The 16,273-nt window shown below is 42.0% G+C and overlaps 1 protein-coding gene across 1 annotated transcript in view; it reads right to left on the minus strand.

The window, feature by feature from the left end:
- The window catches only part of TMC1 (transmembrane channel like 1), an 87,423-nt gene that overhangs the window by 25,953 nt on the left and 45,197 nt on the right, over positions 1 to 16,273 (minus strand). Inside the window, exons 7-9 of the mRNA XM_064176341.1 lie at positions 14,670 to 14,776; positions 13,414 to 13,512; positions 2,909 to 3,051 (exon numbers count right to left, since the gene is read on the minus strand). Of these exons, the coding sequence (XP_064032411.1) occupies positions 2,909 to 3,051; positions 13,414 to 13,512; positions 14,670 to 14,776 (349 nt within the window). The remainder of the gene's footprint in view (positions 1 to 2,908; positions 3,052 to 13,413; positions 13,513 to 14,669; positions 14,777 to 16,273) is intronic.

A 16,273-nucleotide genomic window follows, 5' to 3' on the forward strand; every position in this document is an offset into this window, starting at 1 on the left:
GAGAGAAGAGAGCAACCTCCTCCTGGCCACAACCACCCCTCAGGTAGTTGCAGACAGCAATAAGGTCACCCCTGAGCCTCCTCTTCTCCAGGCTAAACAATCCCAGCTCCCTCAGCCTCTCCTCTTAGGGCTTGTGCTCGAGGCCTCTCACCAGCCTCGTCGCCCTTCTCTGGACACGCTCAAGCATCTCAATGTCCCTCCTAAACTGGGGGGCCCAGAACTGAACACACTACTCAAGGTGTGGTCTAACCAGTGCAGAGTACAGGGGCAGAATGACCTCCCTGCTCCTGATGACCACACCATTCCTGATGCAGGCCAGGATGCCACTGGCTCTCTTGGCCACCTGGGCACAGCCTGCTCATGTTCAGGCTGGTATCAATCAGCACCCCCAGATCCCTCTCTGTCTGGCTGCTCTCCAGCCACTCCGACCCCAGCCTGTATCTCTGCATGGGGTTGTTGTAGCCAAAGTGCAGCACCCTGCACTTGGAGCTATTGAATGCCATCCCATTGGACTCTGCCCATCTGTCCAGGCGGTCAAGGTCCTGCTGCAGAGCTCTTCTGCCCTCCAACTCAGCCACATCTGCCCCCAGCCTAGTGTCATCTGCAAACTTGCTGATGACTGACTCCATGCCCTCATCCAGATCATCTGTGAAGATGTTAAAGAGGAGGGGGCCCAGCACTGATCCCTGAGGGACACCACTAGTGACTGGTCACCAGCTGGATGTGGCACCATTCACCACCACTCTCTGGGTCCGGCCCTCCAGCCAGTTCCTAACCCAGCACAGAGTGTTGCCATCCAAGCCGTGGGCTGACAGCTTAGCCAACAGTTTGCTGTGGGGGACAGTGTCAAAGGCCTTGCTGAAGTCCAGATAGACCACATCCACAGGCCTCCCCACGTCCACCAAGCAGGTCACCTGGTCATAGAAGGAGATCAGGTTGGAGAGGCAGGATCTGCCCTTCCTAAATCTGTGTTGGCTGGACCTGAGCCCTTTGCCATCCCTTAGGTGCGCTCTTAACACCCCCAAGATAACCTGCTCCATCAGTTTCCCTGGCACTGAGGTCAGGCTGACAGGTCTATAGTTCCCAGGTTCCTCCATCTGACCCTTCTTGTGGATGGGGATCACTTTGGCCAGTTTCCAGTCTCCTGGAACCTCTCCGGTGAGCCAGGACTGCTGGAAAATGATGGAGAGCGGCTTGGCCAGCTCAGCTGCCAGCTCTCTCAGCACCCTGGGATGGATCCCATCTGGTCCCATGGACTTGTGGGTGTCCAGATGGATCAGCAGGTCCTGAACTAATTCTTCATGAATTTCCAGGGGAACACACCGCTCCCCAACCCCATCCCCCAGTTCAAGAGGCCTCTTGCCTCCTCCTCCCTCCTTACTGTTGAAAACTGAGGCGAAGAAGGCATTCAGGACCTCAGCCTTTTCCTCGTCATCAGTTATAATATTCCCATAAGTTATAATCTTTACTAAATAACTCTTTTATGTGGGCATTGCCTTTCCCAGAATTCAGTCAAGAGAAGAGAAAATGGTAGCACCTTCTGTTACACTGCTTTTATTTCCTATGTTCACTCTGTTGCTTTCTGGAGAAGCAACACAGAGATGAAGATTACAAGAACAGTTCCTATGTGCAGCTGACTATTTACAAATACTAGTGCAATATATCTAGATAAGAAGTTGTCACATACAATGTATTTTTCCTCAAGGATATTCCTTTCTTTGGGCCACAGAGATTTTGTGCTAGGAGATTAGGGGGGGTTGGGGTTTGGCTTTCAGTCTTTTGTTGTTTTCACTGTTGTTAGGGTTTTTTTGTTTGGTTGACAGGCATTGAAATACATGAGACTAGGACTTTTCTAATCTTCTCAGCCACATCATCAGAAAATATTTTTAGATGTACTTTCAAGCTAAACTGAATGTATGGGGATTTTTATTTTGACATAGTGCTTCATGTCCTGTCAAGGAAACTATGTAATATTTAAAAAATTAGTGCTCGTGCAAGTGAAAAAAACTGACTTCAGCAGGACAAAAAAAGGTAGTGGAAATAGCTTAACTGCACTTTCTCTCTATTCTCAAATGTCCTTCAACTTTGACCTGTAATGGTCTGACTTTTTTTTTCCCCAGAGGCACCTTTTAAAGCCACCACTATATCCAAGTGTATCATTGTGGTTACCTTGCTTGAATCAAACATAGTGAAGATTGTATTCACTAGCATCCTATCTCCTTAGAAACTATCAAAAGTGTCACAGTTTGTTTCAACAGCAAGTTTGGGTATAAAATAAAATGTCTTTTAACATCTGATCCTAAGACAAAATTCAGGTCCAGAATTTGATAGACAAAGGCTAATATTTCACTAAATATTCAATTAGGCACTGTTTCACTCATTTCTATACTTCCTACTGTTTTAACATTATGTACTTAGCAGTTTGTTAAGCACAATTTTCACACTGTCAAAAATTACTTTGCATTCCATAGAACATTTAGTCCTTATTATGGCCAATAGCATTAATTTTTCTAAAACATTGTGCAGATATGACCTAATCACTTTAGTCTTGATGAGAATCATTTGCTGAAAAATGTGTTACACAAAATTACTTACCATGTGCTTCTTTCCTTCTTAGTTTTTTCCTTCATAAAAGAATTTAACTCACATAAGGTATCATTAAAGGCAGAGCAATTGAATTGAATTTCATTAATGTTCCCCACTTTCACAATATTGCAACACAGCTGCTGATGCTAAGCAATAGGTGCATAAATATAGGTTGAAGGAGCTTTTCATGGCTGTGACCTTGTGCTTGACCTAGCATTGTCCTACTCTTGCAGTCATCACATTTTATAAAACTCTCAGTGGTTAACAGTGGAATTATCTGCCTTTTTGAACGTAGTTTATTCCATATCCAAAGAGAACTTACGTTCGAATGACAATCATAAAGCTGTAGCCAATAGTCCCAACTCCAACAAGGAAATAAGAAAGCGGCATCCTGAACTTGAGCCATCCAATTGTCCTCTGGTTATTGTAATACCCATAAAATAGCACAGAATATTGTGCAAACCCCTGAAAAGTCAGCAAAATTTATGTCATATCTGTGAAATGTGCATGTACCAATAGCATTGTACTAAAACATTAATTTCAAAGCATTCAAAACAGTTGCAAACATCACTATAATATATCTGATAGGACAAAAGAAATCTCTCCTTCATTTAGAGACTTAGGGTATTTCATGCCAACTTTCAAATCTTTCAATTTAAAACTCTTCATAGGCACTCAATGTGCAGTTTAAACATTTTCATCCACACACTACTTGTAGTAAAGACAAACATATTTTGATCTACAAAGGTGATTTATCAATTACTTGCAGATAAAATATCAGCTTTCACATTTCTAAAATTTAATTGCAAAGTCTATTTGATATAAAATTGTCATATATCTCATATCACTTGTGCTCCCCGTTGTTCAGTGAAGACTGGATTAGGGATCAGTTATACAAACTGAACATTCACAAGTCCATGGGCCCTGATGAGATACACCCAAGAGTGCTGAGAGAACTGCCTGATGTTGTCACTCTGCCATTGTCCATCATCTTTACAAAATCAGGGCAGACAGGAGAGATGACAGAGGAATGGAGGAGATGCAATGTCACTCCAGTCTTCAAAAAGGGCAAGAAAGAGGTTCTAGGAAGTTACAGACCAGTTAGCCTCATCTCCATCCCTGGAAAAAATGATGAAGCGGCTCATTCTGGATGGCATCTCTAGGCACTTGGAAGAGATGAAGGCTATCAGGCATCGCCAGCATGGATTTTCCAAAGGGAAATTGTGCTTGACTAATCTGATAGTATTCTATGATACCTGAACTGAGTAGGTAGATTCAGGGAGACCAGTGGATGTAGTTTACCTTGACTTTAGCAAGACTTTTGACACTGTCTCCCATGACATCCTTGTATATGGGATGTGTGGGATGGAAGAACAGACATAGAGGTGGATTAGGAGCTGGTTACAAGATAGAGCTCAAAGAGTGGTGATCAGTGGTGCTAGGTCCATCTAGTGGTGTCCCCCAAGGATCAGTGCAGGGTCCAGTGCTGTTCAACAACTTCATCAATGACATTGATGAGGGGACAGAGAGACTGGTAAGCAAGTTTGCTGATGACACCAAACTGGGAGGCTTGGCTGATACAGCTGAAAGCTGTGCAGCCATCCAGCAAGAACTGGACAGAGTGGAGAGAACTGGGTACAGAAGAACATGTTGAGGTTCAACAAGGGTAGGTGCAGAATCCTGAACCTGGAGAGGAGTAATAAACTGCACCAGTACAGGCTGGGGGGTGATCTGCTGGAGAGCAGTCCTGTGGAGAGGAACTTGAGAGTCCTGGTGAATAACAAGTTGTCCATGGGACAGCAATGTGCCCTTGTGTCTAAGAGGGCCAACAGGATCCTGGGGTGCATTAAGAAGAGTGTATCCATCAAATTGAGGGAGGTTCTCTCCCCCCTCTACTCTGCACTGGTGAGACCTCATCTTGAGTACTGCATTCAGTTTTGGGCTCCCCAGTTCAAGAGGGATAGGGGTCTGCTCAAGAGAGTCCAGTGGAGGGCTCCAAGAATGATTAGGGGTCTGGAACACATACTTCATGTGAAGAGGCTGAAAGACCTAGGGCTTTTCAGTCTGAAGAAGAGAAGACTGAGAGTAGATTTAATAAATGTTTGTAAATATCTGAGGGCTGGGTGTCAGGGAGGGGGGACAGGCTCTTGTCACTTTCTCCCTGTGATAGGACGAGGACCAATGGACATAAGCTGCAGTACAGGAGCTGGAACAGGAGGTTCCATCTCAACACAAGGGGGAACTTCTTTACTGTAAAGGTCACAGAGCACTGGAACAGGCTGCCCAGAGAGGTTGTGGAGTCTCCTTCTCTCTAGACTCTCAAGGGCTGTCTGGATGTGTTCTTCTGTTACCTGAGCTAGATTGTATGGTCCTGCTCTGGCAGGGGGGTAGGACTTGATGATTTCTTTGGGCCCCTTCCAGCCCTAACATCCTGTGATCTTGTGACCCTGTGATCTTCTCTGTCTAGAAATGTTCTCTGAAGTTAATTGGATTCATATAATTTCATATCATCAAACAATAGTTTCATTTTATGGATATTATTTGGTATGTAAGGATTTTTAATATTTAAGCTCCAGGGTTATAAAAAGTGCAATGTAAGTGTACTCTCACAGCAAATCAATCTGTACCTCCTTTTTTCAAAATACATGAGAATTAACTGTTCTTCTAAAGTCAAATTGCTATTTGTTTGTTTGTTGAGTTTTTTTTCAAACTAATTTAAGAGCACATTATTAACTATAAAGTATTGCTGGTATAAAATCTTTCTGCTAATCCTCAGGTTACATTAAGTCATTTGCCTTCTCAAACTTCATGACAAGTGATGGGACTAGATGAAATGGTTACAAGCTGTGCCAGGCTGGATGTTAGTAAATATTTCTTCACTGAAAGGGTTATCAAACATTGGAATGGTCTGTCTAGGGCAGTGATGGAGTCACCATCTCTGGAGGAGTAGAACAGGCAAGTTGACCTGGCACGTAGGGATGTGGTATAGTGTTGACCCTTCAGTGCTGGATCAAAAGATGAACTGGATGATCTTTGAAATCTCTTCCAGCTAAATATATTCTGTGATTCTGTGGTTATTTGATAAAGGAAATATTGTTATAGAAGACATGTGTTACTAATTACCAATAAAACATCAATAGGACATGTTAAAATTCATTAGGATGTCTTTGAATCTTTTTACTCATTAAAGCATCCTATAATTCCATCTTAGCCCATGTCTCAACACAGTCTAATATACTTATGGAAAGCCTTTTGGATTCCTCAGGTCAGGAATGTCAGAGTTCATTCCTCCACTGCACATCATTCACTGTGTTGTTTTCTGGGCTCTGCCTGCTGCATTTCATCATGAGATTTGTAATAGATATGTAAAGATGAATTTGCATGGAAGGTCTCAATCCTTTCTAAGGCTAACATAAAAGGGGAGTGAGATAATAATATTGATCATACACTTTATTGTAAGGAGCCTTGACAGTCAGATGTATTTTTAGGTTTGGATTATCTGAACTGTCAAATATGCAATACAAAAACTGAATTCCTACTAAAATACATCAAATTCCAAAATTATTTCTCTTTGTCACATCAGTAAACTGAATACAATTTCAAGTGCAAAAAAAGCAGAAGATATGCTTAGCTCTTCATTTCTTTACTGCCTTAAGGACTGGTGGGGTTTTGGAGCTTTTTCAGGAAAAAAAAAATGCTTGCTATTGTGTGTTCATTTATTTGTAACTTAGTAGCACTCAAGAGCGGCTGGAAAATAAATGGCATCATATCCTGTGCTGTTTAGAAATGCTATTGTCCTCAGAGAGTATTTATCAATCTGACACAACTCAGGAAAATTCTTTATCCCCTCAATATTTCAGGGGATCAATTTCTTTCACTACCCTGTTCCGTGTTTATTAACATGTATATTTGCTCCTTGTGTTAACTGCTACTTTGCTGTTTACTATCATTTCTTCTTCATAGCTATCAGATCCTGATTTTGATAGTCATAAACTGTTCCTCTCTTTCTGTCATCTTCATTCATCATTTCTCAAACACATCTCTTTTAAAAACTTAACCACCTATTTGCTGTATAAAGCTCTTCTAATCTCTATTCTCTTTACAAAATCTCCAGGTTACCAGGATTCTTTTTTTTTTTTTTTGTCCAATATATCCCTGTTTTAATTTGCCATTTCATAACTTCACTAATATCTAACTTCCCAGATATCTAGATGTATTCTTCCTGTCACTCAGATACGTAGATGTTGATAAACCAGACACAATGTCAGTTTATGGATCAGTCATTGCAAAATGTTAAATATGTGGGTTTTACGAAGATTTTTCTGCCCTTTTTGCACCACAGGGAGGCTCATCGATTTATGTGGCAAAACAAAGCAAAAATGATTTTACATATTGTTATAGTAAAAAGGACAGATAGCATTTTCACAGAAGCACAGAATAGTAGTGGTTGGAACAGACCTCTGGGATTCATCTAGTCCAAACTCCCTGCTAAAGCGGGTTTGACTAGATTAGGGTGAAAAGGAATTTGGCCATGTGGGTTTGGAATCTCCACTGAAGGAAACCCCACAGTCTTTCTGGGCAGCCTGCTCCAGCACCCTCAAAGTAAATAAGTTTCTCCTTAAGTTCAAGAAAATTTCCTGTGTTCTAGTTTGTGCCACTACAAAAAGGTGTAGTCTCGCCCTCTTAGTCTTAGAATCTCTTCTACAGGCTAAAGAGTCTCAGGCCTCTCAAACTCTTGTAAAGAGATGCTGTACTCCCCTAATCATCTTCATGATTCCCCATTGGATTCTCTCCAGTAGTTCCATGCCTCTCTTGAACAGGAGAGCCCACAGCTAGCATCCAATACTCCAGATGTGACCTCACCAGGACAAAGTAGTGCACACTGCTGGCTTACGATAATCTTCTTGTCCACCAGGATTCTCAGATCCTTCCCCATAGAGAGTTCCTCTCCAGCAGGTCAATCCTTAACCTGTACTGATGTAGGAAGTTATTTCTTACAAATGCAGGACCCTATGCTTGCCTTAATTGAATTTTGTGTGGTTTCCTTTTGCCCAGGTCTCCATCCTGTCCACAGCCTTCCAGTGTGTCAGCCACTCCTCCCAGTTTTGTGCCAACAGCAAATTTGCTGAGAGTGCACTCTGATTTTTTAATTCAGGTTACTCATGAATGCATTGCAGAAGACTGAGCCCAGAACTGAACCTTGGAGACCACCACTAGCCACAGGCTCCCAATTAGACCCCACATTATAGATTATATTGTTCTGTGTTCTATCATTCAGCCAGTTCTCCATCCACCTAACTGTCCAGTCATTTAACCCATCATAGGCTTATCTATGAGGATGTTACATGAGACACTGTCAAAAGCCTTGCTGAATTAAAGGTAGATAACACCTCACTGCTCTATCTACATGTACGTAGATGACCACACCATTATGGAAATTTATCATCTAGAAAAAGCATAATTTCACATTCATGACTCCATATTGGCTGTTCCTGATTTTCCTCCACATCTTTAGAGAGGATCTCCAGCATTAGCTGTTTCATAACTTTTTCAGGGACAGAGGTGACCTGTGGTTTCCTGTGTCCTATTTCTTGCACGTTTTGAAGGCTGTAGCATTACTGTCTTTCCTCTAGTCCTCAGGTATGACCACTGTTTTCCATGGCCTTTCAAAAATGATGGAGAGTGGCTTAGTAATAACTTAGCCAGCTCCCTCTGCTTTCATACTTGCATCCCTTTGGGGCTCATCAATTTGTTGATATTCAGCTTGTCAAGATGTTCAATAGAAAAGAACCAGCAACAGAACAAGGGAACACAGTCTCTGTGCCAGGGGAGGTATAAGCTGGATGTTAGGTGAAAGTTCTTCACAGAGAGAGCGATTTGCCATTGGAATGGGCTGCCCAGGGAGGTGGTGGAGTCGCTGTCCCTGCAGGTGTTCAAGAAAAGACTGGGTAGGCACTTAGTGTCATGGTCTAATTGATTGGATAGGGCTGGGTGATAGGTTGGACTGGATGATCTTGGAGGTCTTTTCCAACCTGGTTGATTCTATGAACTCTGGCCCAGTCTTTCCCAACTAAAAGAGTGTATTCCTTCCTTTGTTACATCCACAGACTGGGATTCCTGAAGGCCAGGAATTGCTTGATTTCTTACTCATGCAGATGCATTGATCTTGAAGTAGGAGGAGGTAGTGTTTGACTATTAACCAGCTCTCTTCCACCCCCCTTCCCTCTAGAAGAATTTCTCGAAGTAGGCCTCTGAAGAGGTAATAGTTGGCTCTCCTGAAGCCCAGGGATGCATCCCGGGCTACCCATCTGCATCCTCGCATGAACCTGGTCTCTACAATCTCATGGTCACTGCAGCTGAGACTGCCCTCAACTTTCCCATCCCCATCTAAATGTTTTATGTATGTTAGCACATGCTCCAGAAGCACATCTTTCCTTGTAGAGTCCTCCATTTTCTGTGTCAAAAAGTTATCATGAATGCACTGCAGGAACCTGTTTGTGCACCACTGTGTTGCTGTTTCAGCAAATATCAGGATGACTGAAGTCTGCCATTGGTAATCAGAGCATGTGATTTCCAGGCTAATTCAAAATGTCTGTGTAAGGCCTCATCATCTTCCTCTTCCTGGTCAGGCTGCCACCCACCGAAATCTCATCTGTATTTGCCTGTCCTTTTTTACTCATACACTTTCTTCTTTCTCAGATAATCAGAGCTCAATACAGCCCAATTGCTCTGTTACATAAGAAGCAACTCCACCACATTGTCTTGCTGGTCTGTCTTTCTCAAAAAACGTGTAGCTGTCCATGACAGCATTCTGGTCATGCATGCCATCACACCATGTCTCTCTAACTGCTATGAGCTCATGGCCTTGTGTAAGGAGCAGTCTGAAAAGCATTATCATTGTTATCATCAGGAAGTAGAACCTCCCTTACCTCAAAGATGTGCTAGTTTGAAGCACGCTAGAATGTTTTGGTAACAGAACTAGATAACAGGCAGTGAAATGAAAACAATTGATGTCTCCTTCTCTCACAGTCTCGCTGAGAACTCTGGGAAGAAGTAAATTTTCTCCATTTTGTTTTTCTCTTCTGCCTTTGCCTTCAGACCTAGTCACATCTCATTAACCTTGTTCCCACTAACCTTGCTCCCTAACCTCTTGGCTGCACCTCTCTTCTTCCTGAGAACTGGGGTAAGGTTGAGAGGGCTGGGGGGAGGTGTTGGGGTGGTTTGAGAGCCCCTCCTGGGGACTCAGGTTTCTTGGAGGGGAGTTGTGCTTTTGTATTGTTTATCTTTTATATATTTCTGCATATAATTGTATATAACTGTATATATTGTAAATAGCTGCTTGTAAATTCTGCTAGCTGTAAATAAATTGCTTCATCTATATTCCCAGGGTCCGTCTGAGTTAGCTGGGGCAAATACAAAGTGTGGGGGGGCGGGTAAGAGCCCAAACCGTCACATTTTTAATTGGCGCCCAACGTGGACTGATATCCAGCTTAATATCTCAGCACAAGATTTTGCAACAGCTTACTACATAATGAGTTACTAATTAAGTTACTGAACCTGTACAATGGAATGTGTTAGAGGTGCAGACCTTGTGGAAAGAAACCTGCTGGGTACCAGTGGTCCATACCTGCCAAGTACAATGGACAATTCTACTGTATGTGATTATGGCTTTAGAAATGAGGAATGGAACTGCTGTCAAGAGAGACTGATGCCCTGGTGTTGCTAAGCAAACCATGAATTTAGTGTCCTGGTGTCCTGTATACCCAAAAATTCCTCTCCTCTGTGGTTTGACTGGGGGAGGAAAAGGCATGAAAAGACCTGTTTTCCCCTCCTGCCCTGCAGGTGTGAAGTGGGGGAGCAAGGGGTCCTTCTGACACGAGGGGTGCCCCATGCAGATGCCTGCACTGGAATCAGGCTGAAGATTGGCTGTGGTCTTTGTGCCTAGGAAGTGGTAACTCTGCTCTTTGTCTAGGAAGAGTATAAATATTGGGGGACTTCCCACCTTGGAGTCCCCACCTTAGAGTTCTCCCCCCACCTGGATAGATTCTGCAAGAAAGAGACCCCTGGTACTCCGAAGGACGAGCTCCTGAGGGACAGGACTGTCTCTGTTTTGGGTGGTTTCCACGTTAAGCACCCTTTATACAGGCTGAATAGGCCTTAATGACCCTCGGACAGCCTCTGAAAGTGAGCGAGGGGACAAGCACCTGGACTGCCCTTCTTTTCACCCAGCCTGACTCACCTGTGAGTGACTTTGGCTCAGCCTTATTAATAATGGGGGATACTGTATTTAATAGCTTAGCCTTTTCCAACTTCTGACTTCCAAAGTAGTCAAATCTACCTATGGGATCCTTGTAGATCTTCTCAATCAAGTGAATCTGCTAATTGAAAACTGTATATAGTTTTGGGGGCGGGTTTTTGGGACAATAAAATAACTCTATTTTTCTATATATTCCTGACTCAGCTGCATTAATTCCCTTCTCCCACAACACTTACTGAACTCTTCTCATGTTAATATTATTGTAATGCGAAAACATACTTCAAGCTGCCCACCTCCAAGGCAGACCGTGCCTTGAACACACCTCCTTGAACATGCGTGGAAGCCTTACTCTTGGGGGGCATGAGAGGTGGAGTTCAGACATTGGCAGGTGTGAAACTGAATATAAAAGATGTCTCCCTAGCAATAGGATAGGTTGCAAGAGCAAGAACAAGAAGAAGCTGGAGAAGAAGACTTTGAAAGAAAGTTTTCCCCACCAAGATCAAGAAAAGAATAGAAAGACCAGCAGCGCTGGACCTAGGACCAGAAAGAGGTCTTTGGACCCTTGCATTGTTGGTGGCTGTATACCCCTTTTCTCTGTTCTCTCTTCACTCTACCTTTCCCTTTTTGCTCTCAAACTTTTCTCTACCTCTTATGGCCAAAAAATAAAGTTTTACTGTTGATTGAAGTAAACCCATTCGGAATGGTCATCTGAGATTTTTGCACTTTAAAGTCACACTGACAAACCATCATGAGCCCACTGTTCAGACCATGACACCCTGTGACCCCATGTGCACCCTTTGTTCTTCCTATTTATTGCACATGCTGTGTGTGTAGAGGTCGTTCAAAGGGGTAGTGGAGTAAGAAGTTTTCCCTGGAGACATGCAAGAGAATCCATTACAGTGATATACACCCTTGAAGTATTTGACCTTCTAGGTCTCATCTTGAAGGCAGCTAAGGGGCATTTGCTGCTACTCTAGCAAATGTCTTCTTTAAATATCATTATCTACAGATAATAAGCCTCGAAGATTTCCTTGTAAATGAGAAAACTGGTATTTCCAGGTTTTTTTTTTCAGTGCTTTGCCATCTTACAACTTAATTCTTCCTCCACTGATACCTGCAAATTGTAAATAAAGCCAAAGATGCTAAAAAAGAAACCAAATCTAACATCATCTGAGTCTCTGCATGAAGGTACTGAGCCACAAACAAAAGGATCCTGTTAGAGATTTGCATGTCACAAGATTAGGAATCTCTCTATCCCTTATCCATAATAAAAAATGGCTACATTAAGCAGAAGCATGCATGGACATTGTACTCTTTTTATGATTTCTGAGGAGATGATAAAACTCAGCCTCCTGTTAGAAAGTGGAACAATGTGAAAAACTCTTTATGCCTGTCTTGGGACTGCTCATGTAAGGCTGCACAGCTCTCCGAGGAGAACTGTATGTGAGTGGAGCAGGAGCTCACATGAGCCAAAACTACGTGGAGAGGAGGTGGTCACGTTTACACAAGCAATTCTGCAGATGAAATGAAGTGGCTGAGCTGTAAACTGGAGGAACCTGGACTGAAATCTTCTTAAAAGAAAAACAAACCTCAGCCTGCTTCCAAAATCATATTCTTGCTTGCCATTCTTCAAACAACTTCAGTATCAAAAGATATGTATATTCATAACACTTTAAACATCTTAGCACTTCTTCAAAAGGGAAAGAGTTCTTCACACTGAGGAAGAAATCACACACAGTTCAATAGTTGCTATTTCCATTAATCTGAGGGAAACCCTTATCTTAATGGTTGCACTCTTTTACAGGTGAAGAATATCTTTTAGTGACATTGCCTGCATGCCACAGACAAATTTAACAGACTTTCATACAACATATTGTAATACCAAATTTACCATAACATGACCATGCAAAGTTGTGTCATCTTTGTATAGAAAGGCCAACTACAGAGATTTGCCATAAGCACAATTAGATAAAGCTGTCTTGAGGAAGAAAAAGCAGTATGACATGTTTAGGAATGTGCCATTAGTTTGTTAGCAGAGAAGATACAGATCTGCAGCCTAGGCTGGGCATTGCATCCATGGCGAAAATTTAAGACATGATTCTCAATGGAGGTAAAAAGATCTACATATTCTGGAGGACTGAGAAAAAAAATAAAACAGCATCCCTTATTTCAGAAAAAGCCTATAGAGCACATTTATCTTCTTTTTTTTTCTAATTCACACTATATCCTCAAGTTTGGAATCTTAGTCATATGAAAACAGAGGATTAAATTCACCCGTAAGAAATGGAGAGTCATTACCTAGGGATGTAAATTCAGCTTTGAGACTTTTTCCCTTTTGTGTTTGGATTGCTACATACACTGAAACCTCCATGTGGATCTTGAGCTTCATCATTTGTTTTGTCTGAACAAAACATTTGTATTTAGAATTTGGGGGGGGGGGGGAACAAAACAAAACAAAACACTGACTCTATGGCCATTTTGTCCTGATAGATTTTGTATTAAATTTCTGAATATTAAGTGAGTAATATTGAGTTACTTGAATATGCAGTATTGCCAGTTTATGCACTTACACTAAAATCCCAAAGAGTAGCAAAGTTCATAGCTGTTGCTTCTTCAGCTCTTGGGACAGTTTTTCTAGGCAAAGAGCCATATGGCTTCCCCATCAAAGCCTGGAACCAAATAATAAGAGTAATATACATCTTAAAGCAAAACACCAACAAAGGGAAGGAAGGGTTATCTGTCATTTCTTTGGAAGACTTCTTTTATTCTCCTAAACCCCTCAGTAAGGATGACTTATTCCTCACATTATGACTGGAACTGTGCTTAAAGAATGCATTGTGTATTCTATGTTGAGAATGACATTCCACTACCACCAATGGATTTCCAAATTGTCTCTTGGAGTTTGTCTTACAGAGTAGTCCAGAAGATTTATTTTTCTTGCATTATAGATTTTGTCTTTTTTTTTTTTAATTGAAATATATGGAACATTTATATGGATTCACTTTTTTAGGTTCTGGCAGTCCCACTGCTGCTGGCACGATGCTTGCTCAGCCACCAAATACAGGGTCCTTTCTGGGCTTTACCCTGAAAACTTGGGCATTTTCTCATTTACCTTCAATGGAAGATGTATCACACTATTGAAAAGCTGCTGGAAATTCCTACCTCTTTTCCACCTACTTACTAGAAGATAGGACAAGAAAGAAATTGTGGAACTGTAAAACCAGGAAAATGGCACAATGCTTTTCATTCCATATAAGGCCTCTTTTCAGAAAGGTAATATGGTGGCTCAAGAGAACTAGAAAGACATCACATTGCACAGAATTAATTTCTGCCTGAATTACATCTGCTCGAAGCAGCCTAGTTAAGAGTGATGCTGCACACACAATGAAACATGAAGGGTCTCTCTTGTGACTTTATCTCTCTGTTGGGCCTTATCAGCACGTAGATGCTAAGGAAACTGAAAAAGATTCATGCCCCAGAAACCTGAAATGTACTGCAGTATTCATTTTAGCCAAGGTACTTCACTTGGCAGCTTCTTAATCTCAGTTCTTCTGCTTAGCTCTCAATAGAAAAATATTTTTTGCACCATCCCAGACCATGAAAAAAAACACTTCCAGAATACAACTCTCTACACATTTTTCTGCTACTCATGTTTCAAGATATCTCTCTGTAGAGACAACTGTCCACAGAAAATCTTTACAGTCTTAGTACACTTTACTATTTTTAAATGAAGCACAAAGAGGTTACAAACTTCTTTAAAGGTCCCATGCTATGAAAGCACACTGTAAAGACAAAAATTACACATAATAGTTCTTAAGATTCCTACCTCAGGCACCATTACAAGTCCAAAGGTCAGTCCAAAAAGAATCATGTTTATTCCATACATCCAGCGCAAAAATATGAAATAAGATGCTACTGATGAGCCAAAGTGACCTATGGAAACATGAGATGTGAAAAAAAGGGAGATAAGTCCTCTTATGTCTTCAAGATGCAGATACTCAAAGCTTAACTGAAAGAAACAAAATCAAAGGAGTTTTTGAATTTTCTTTATTAACAAAATTCTAATAACTTTTTCCAAATTACACTCACTGACCTGGCAAAGAGAAAAGAAACAAAATATATGAAAGTATTGTTTATACAAAATATTTAAGGTCAGGTAAAAACTGTGGTATTTACTAATATCAAACCCTGTAGTGGCAGGATTCAAAGCAAAGCATATTTTTCTTTTTTGTTTGTTTTGTTTTATTTTGTTTTGTTTTGTCATTTTCTGTCTCATGTGGATCGTAAGCATTCTTGTCATGTTAAGCCAGCATAGACCCAGTTTTAATAGGCAGAAGCACAGAACTAATCCCTGAAGATATTCTTTCCAAGGGTACAAAGCACTTTTAAAAGATTATATTTGAGTGTTCACCAGGGTACAATAAAAAAATCTGCAAGTGTCTGTAGTCTATCTTACTTTGCTATTTATGTGTTACATCTGCACCCAGGTGTGGAGGCAGTTCCTTCACCAGGCACGCAGATGAAGGCTTGGATTCCACTCGCTTTAGACCCCTGACCCAGATCTCTGTGAAGAGGATGCAGGGGAAGCAGTGAGTACTGAGAGCCTGATATGACCAAGAGTGCAAGTCAGGCCAAACAGAAATAACAATTCAAATTCCCCCCCCCAGCTTGCTCCACCATTACAGGATATCTGACAGTCATGCTTATTTGTCTGTCAGAGTTAGCAAAATACCAAATTTCAGTTCTCTTATGAATTACTCATCAGAAAAAAGTGACCTCATATTTTTTCACATACAGTCTAGTTAAGGAATTTATTAATATTTCCAGTTTCAAGTGGACCTGTCCATGCCACATTAGTTCCTTTGCCTAAATATCCCCATTCCTTTGGTAATGGCTTCCTTTCATGCATTCAGTCATAGTTACAGTATCACAGTATCACAGTATCATCAAGGTTGGAAGAGACCTTGTAGATCAACAAGTCCAACCCCTTACCACAGAGCTCAAGGCTAGACCATGGCACCAAGTGCCACATCCAATCTTGCCTTGAACAGCCCCAGGGACGGTGACTCCACCACCTCCCCGGGCAGCCCATTCCAGTGTCCAATCACTCTCTCAGTGAAGAACTTTCTCCTCACCTCGAGCCTAAATTTCCCCTGGCGCAGCCTGAGGCTGTGTCCTCTCGTTCTGGCGCTGGCCACCTGAGAGAAGAGAGCAACCTCCTCCTGGCCACCACCACCCCTCAGGTAGTTGTAGACAGCAATAAGGTCACCCCTGAGCCTCCTCTTCTCCAGGCTAAACAATCCCAGCTCCCTCAGCCTCTCCTCTTAGGGCTTGTGCTCAAGGCCTCTCACCAGCCTCGTCGCCCTTCTCTGGACACGCTCAAGCATCTCGATGTCCCTTCTAAACTGGGGGGCCCAGAACTGAACACAG

The sequence above is a fragment of the Pogoniulus pusillus genome, chromosome Z, assembly GCF_015220805.1.
Source record: "Pogoniulus pusillus isolate bPogPus1 chromosome Z, bPogPus1.pri, whole genome shotgun sequence".
In the NCBI taxonomy this organism is placed as follows: domain Eukaryota; kingdom Metazoa; phylum Chordata; class Aves; order Piciformes; family Lybiidae; genus Pogoniulus; species Pogoniulus pusillus.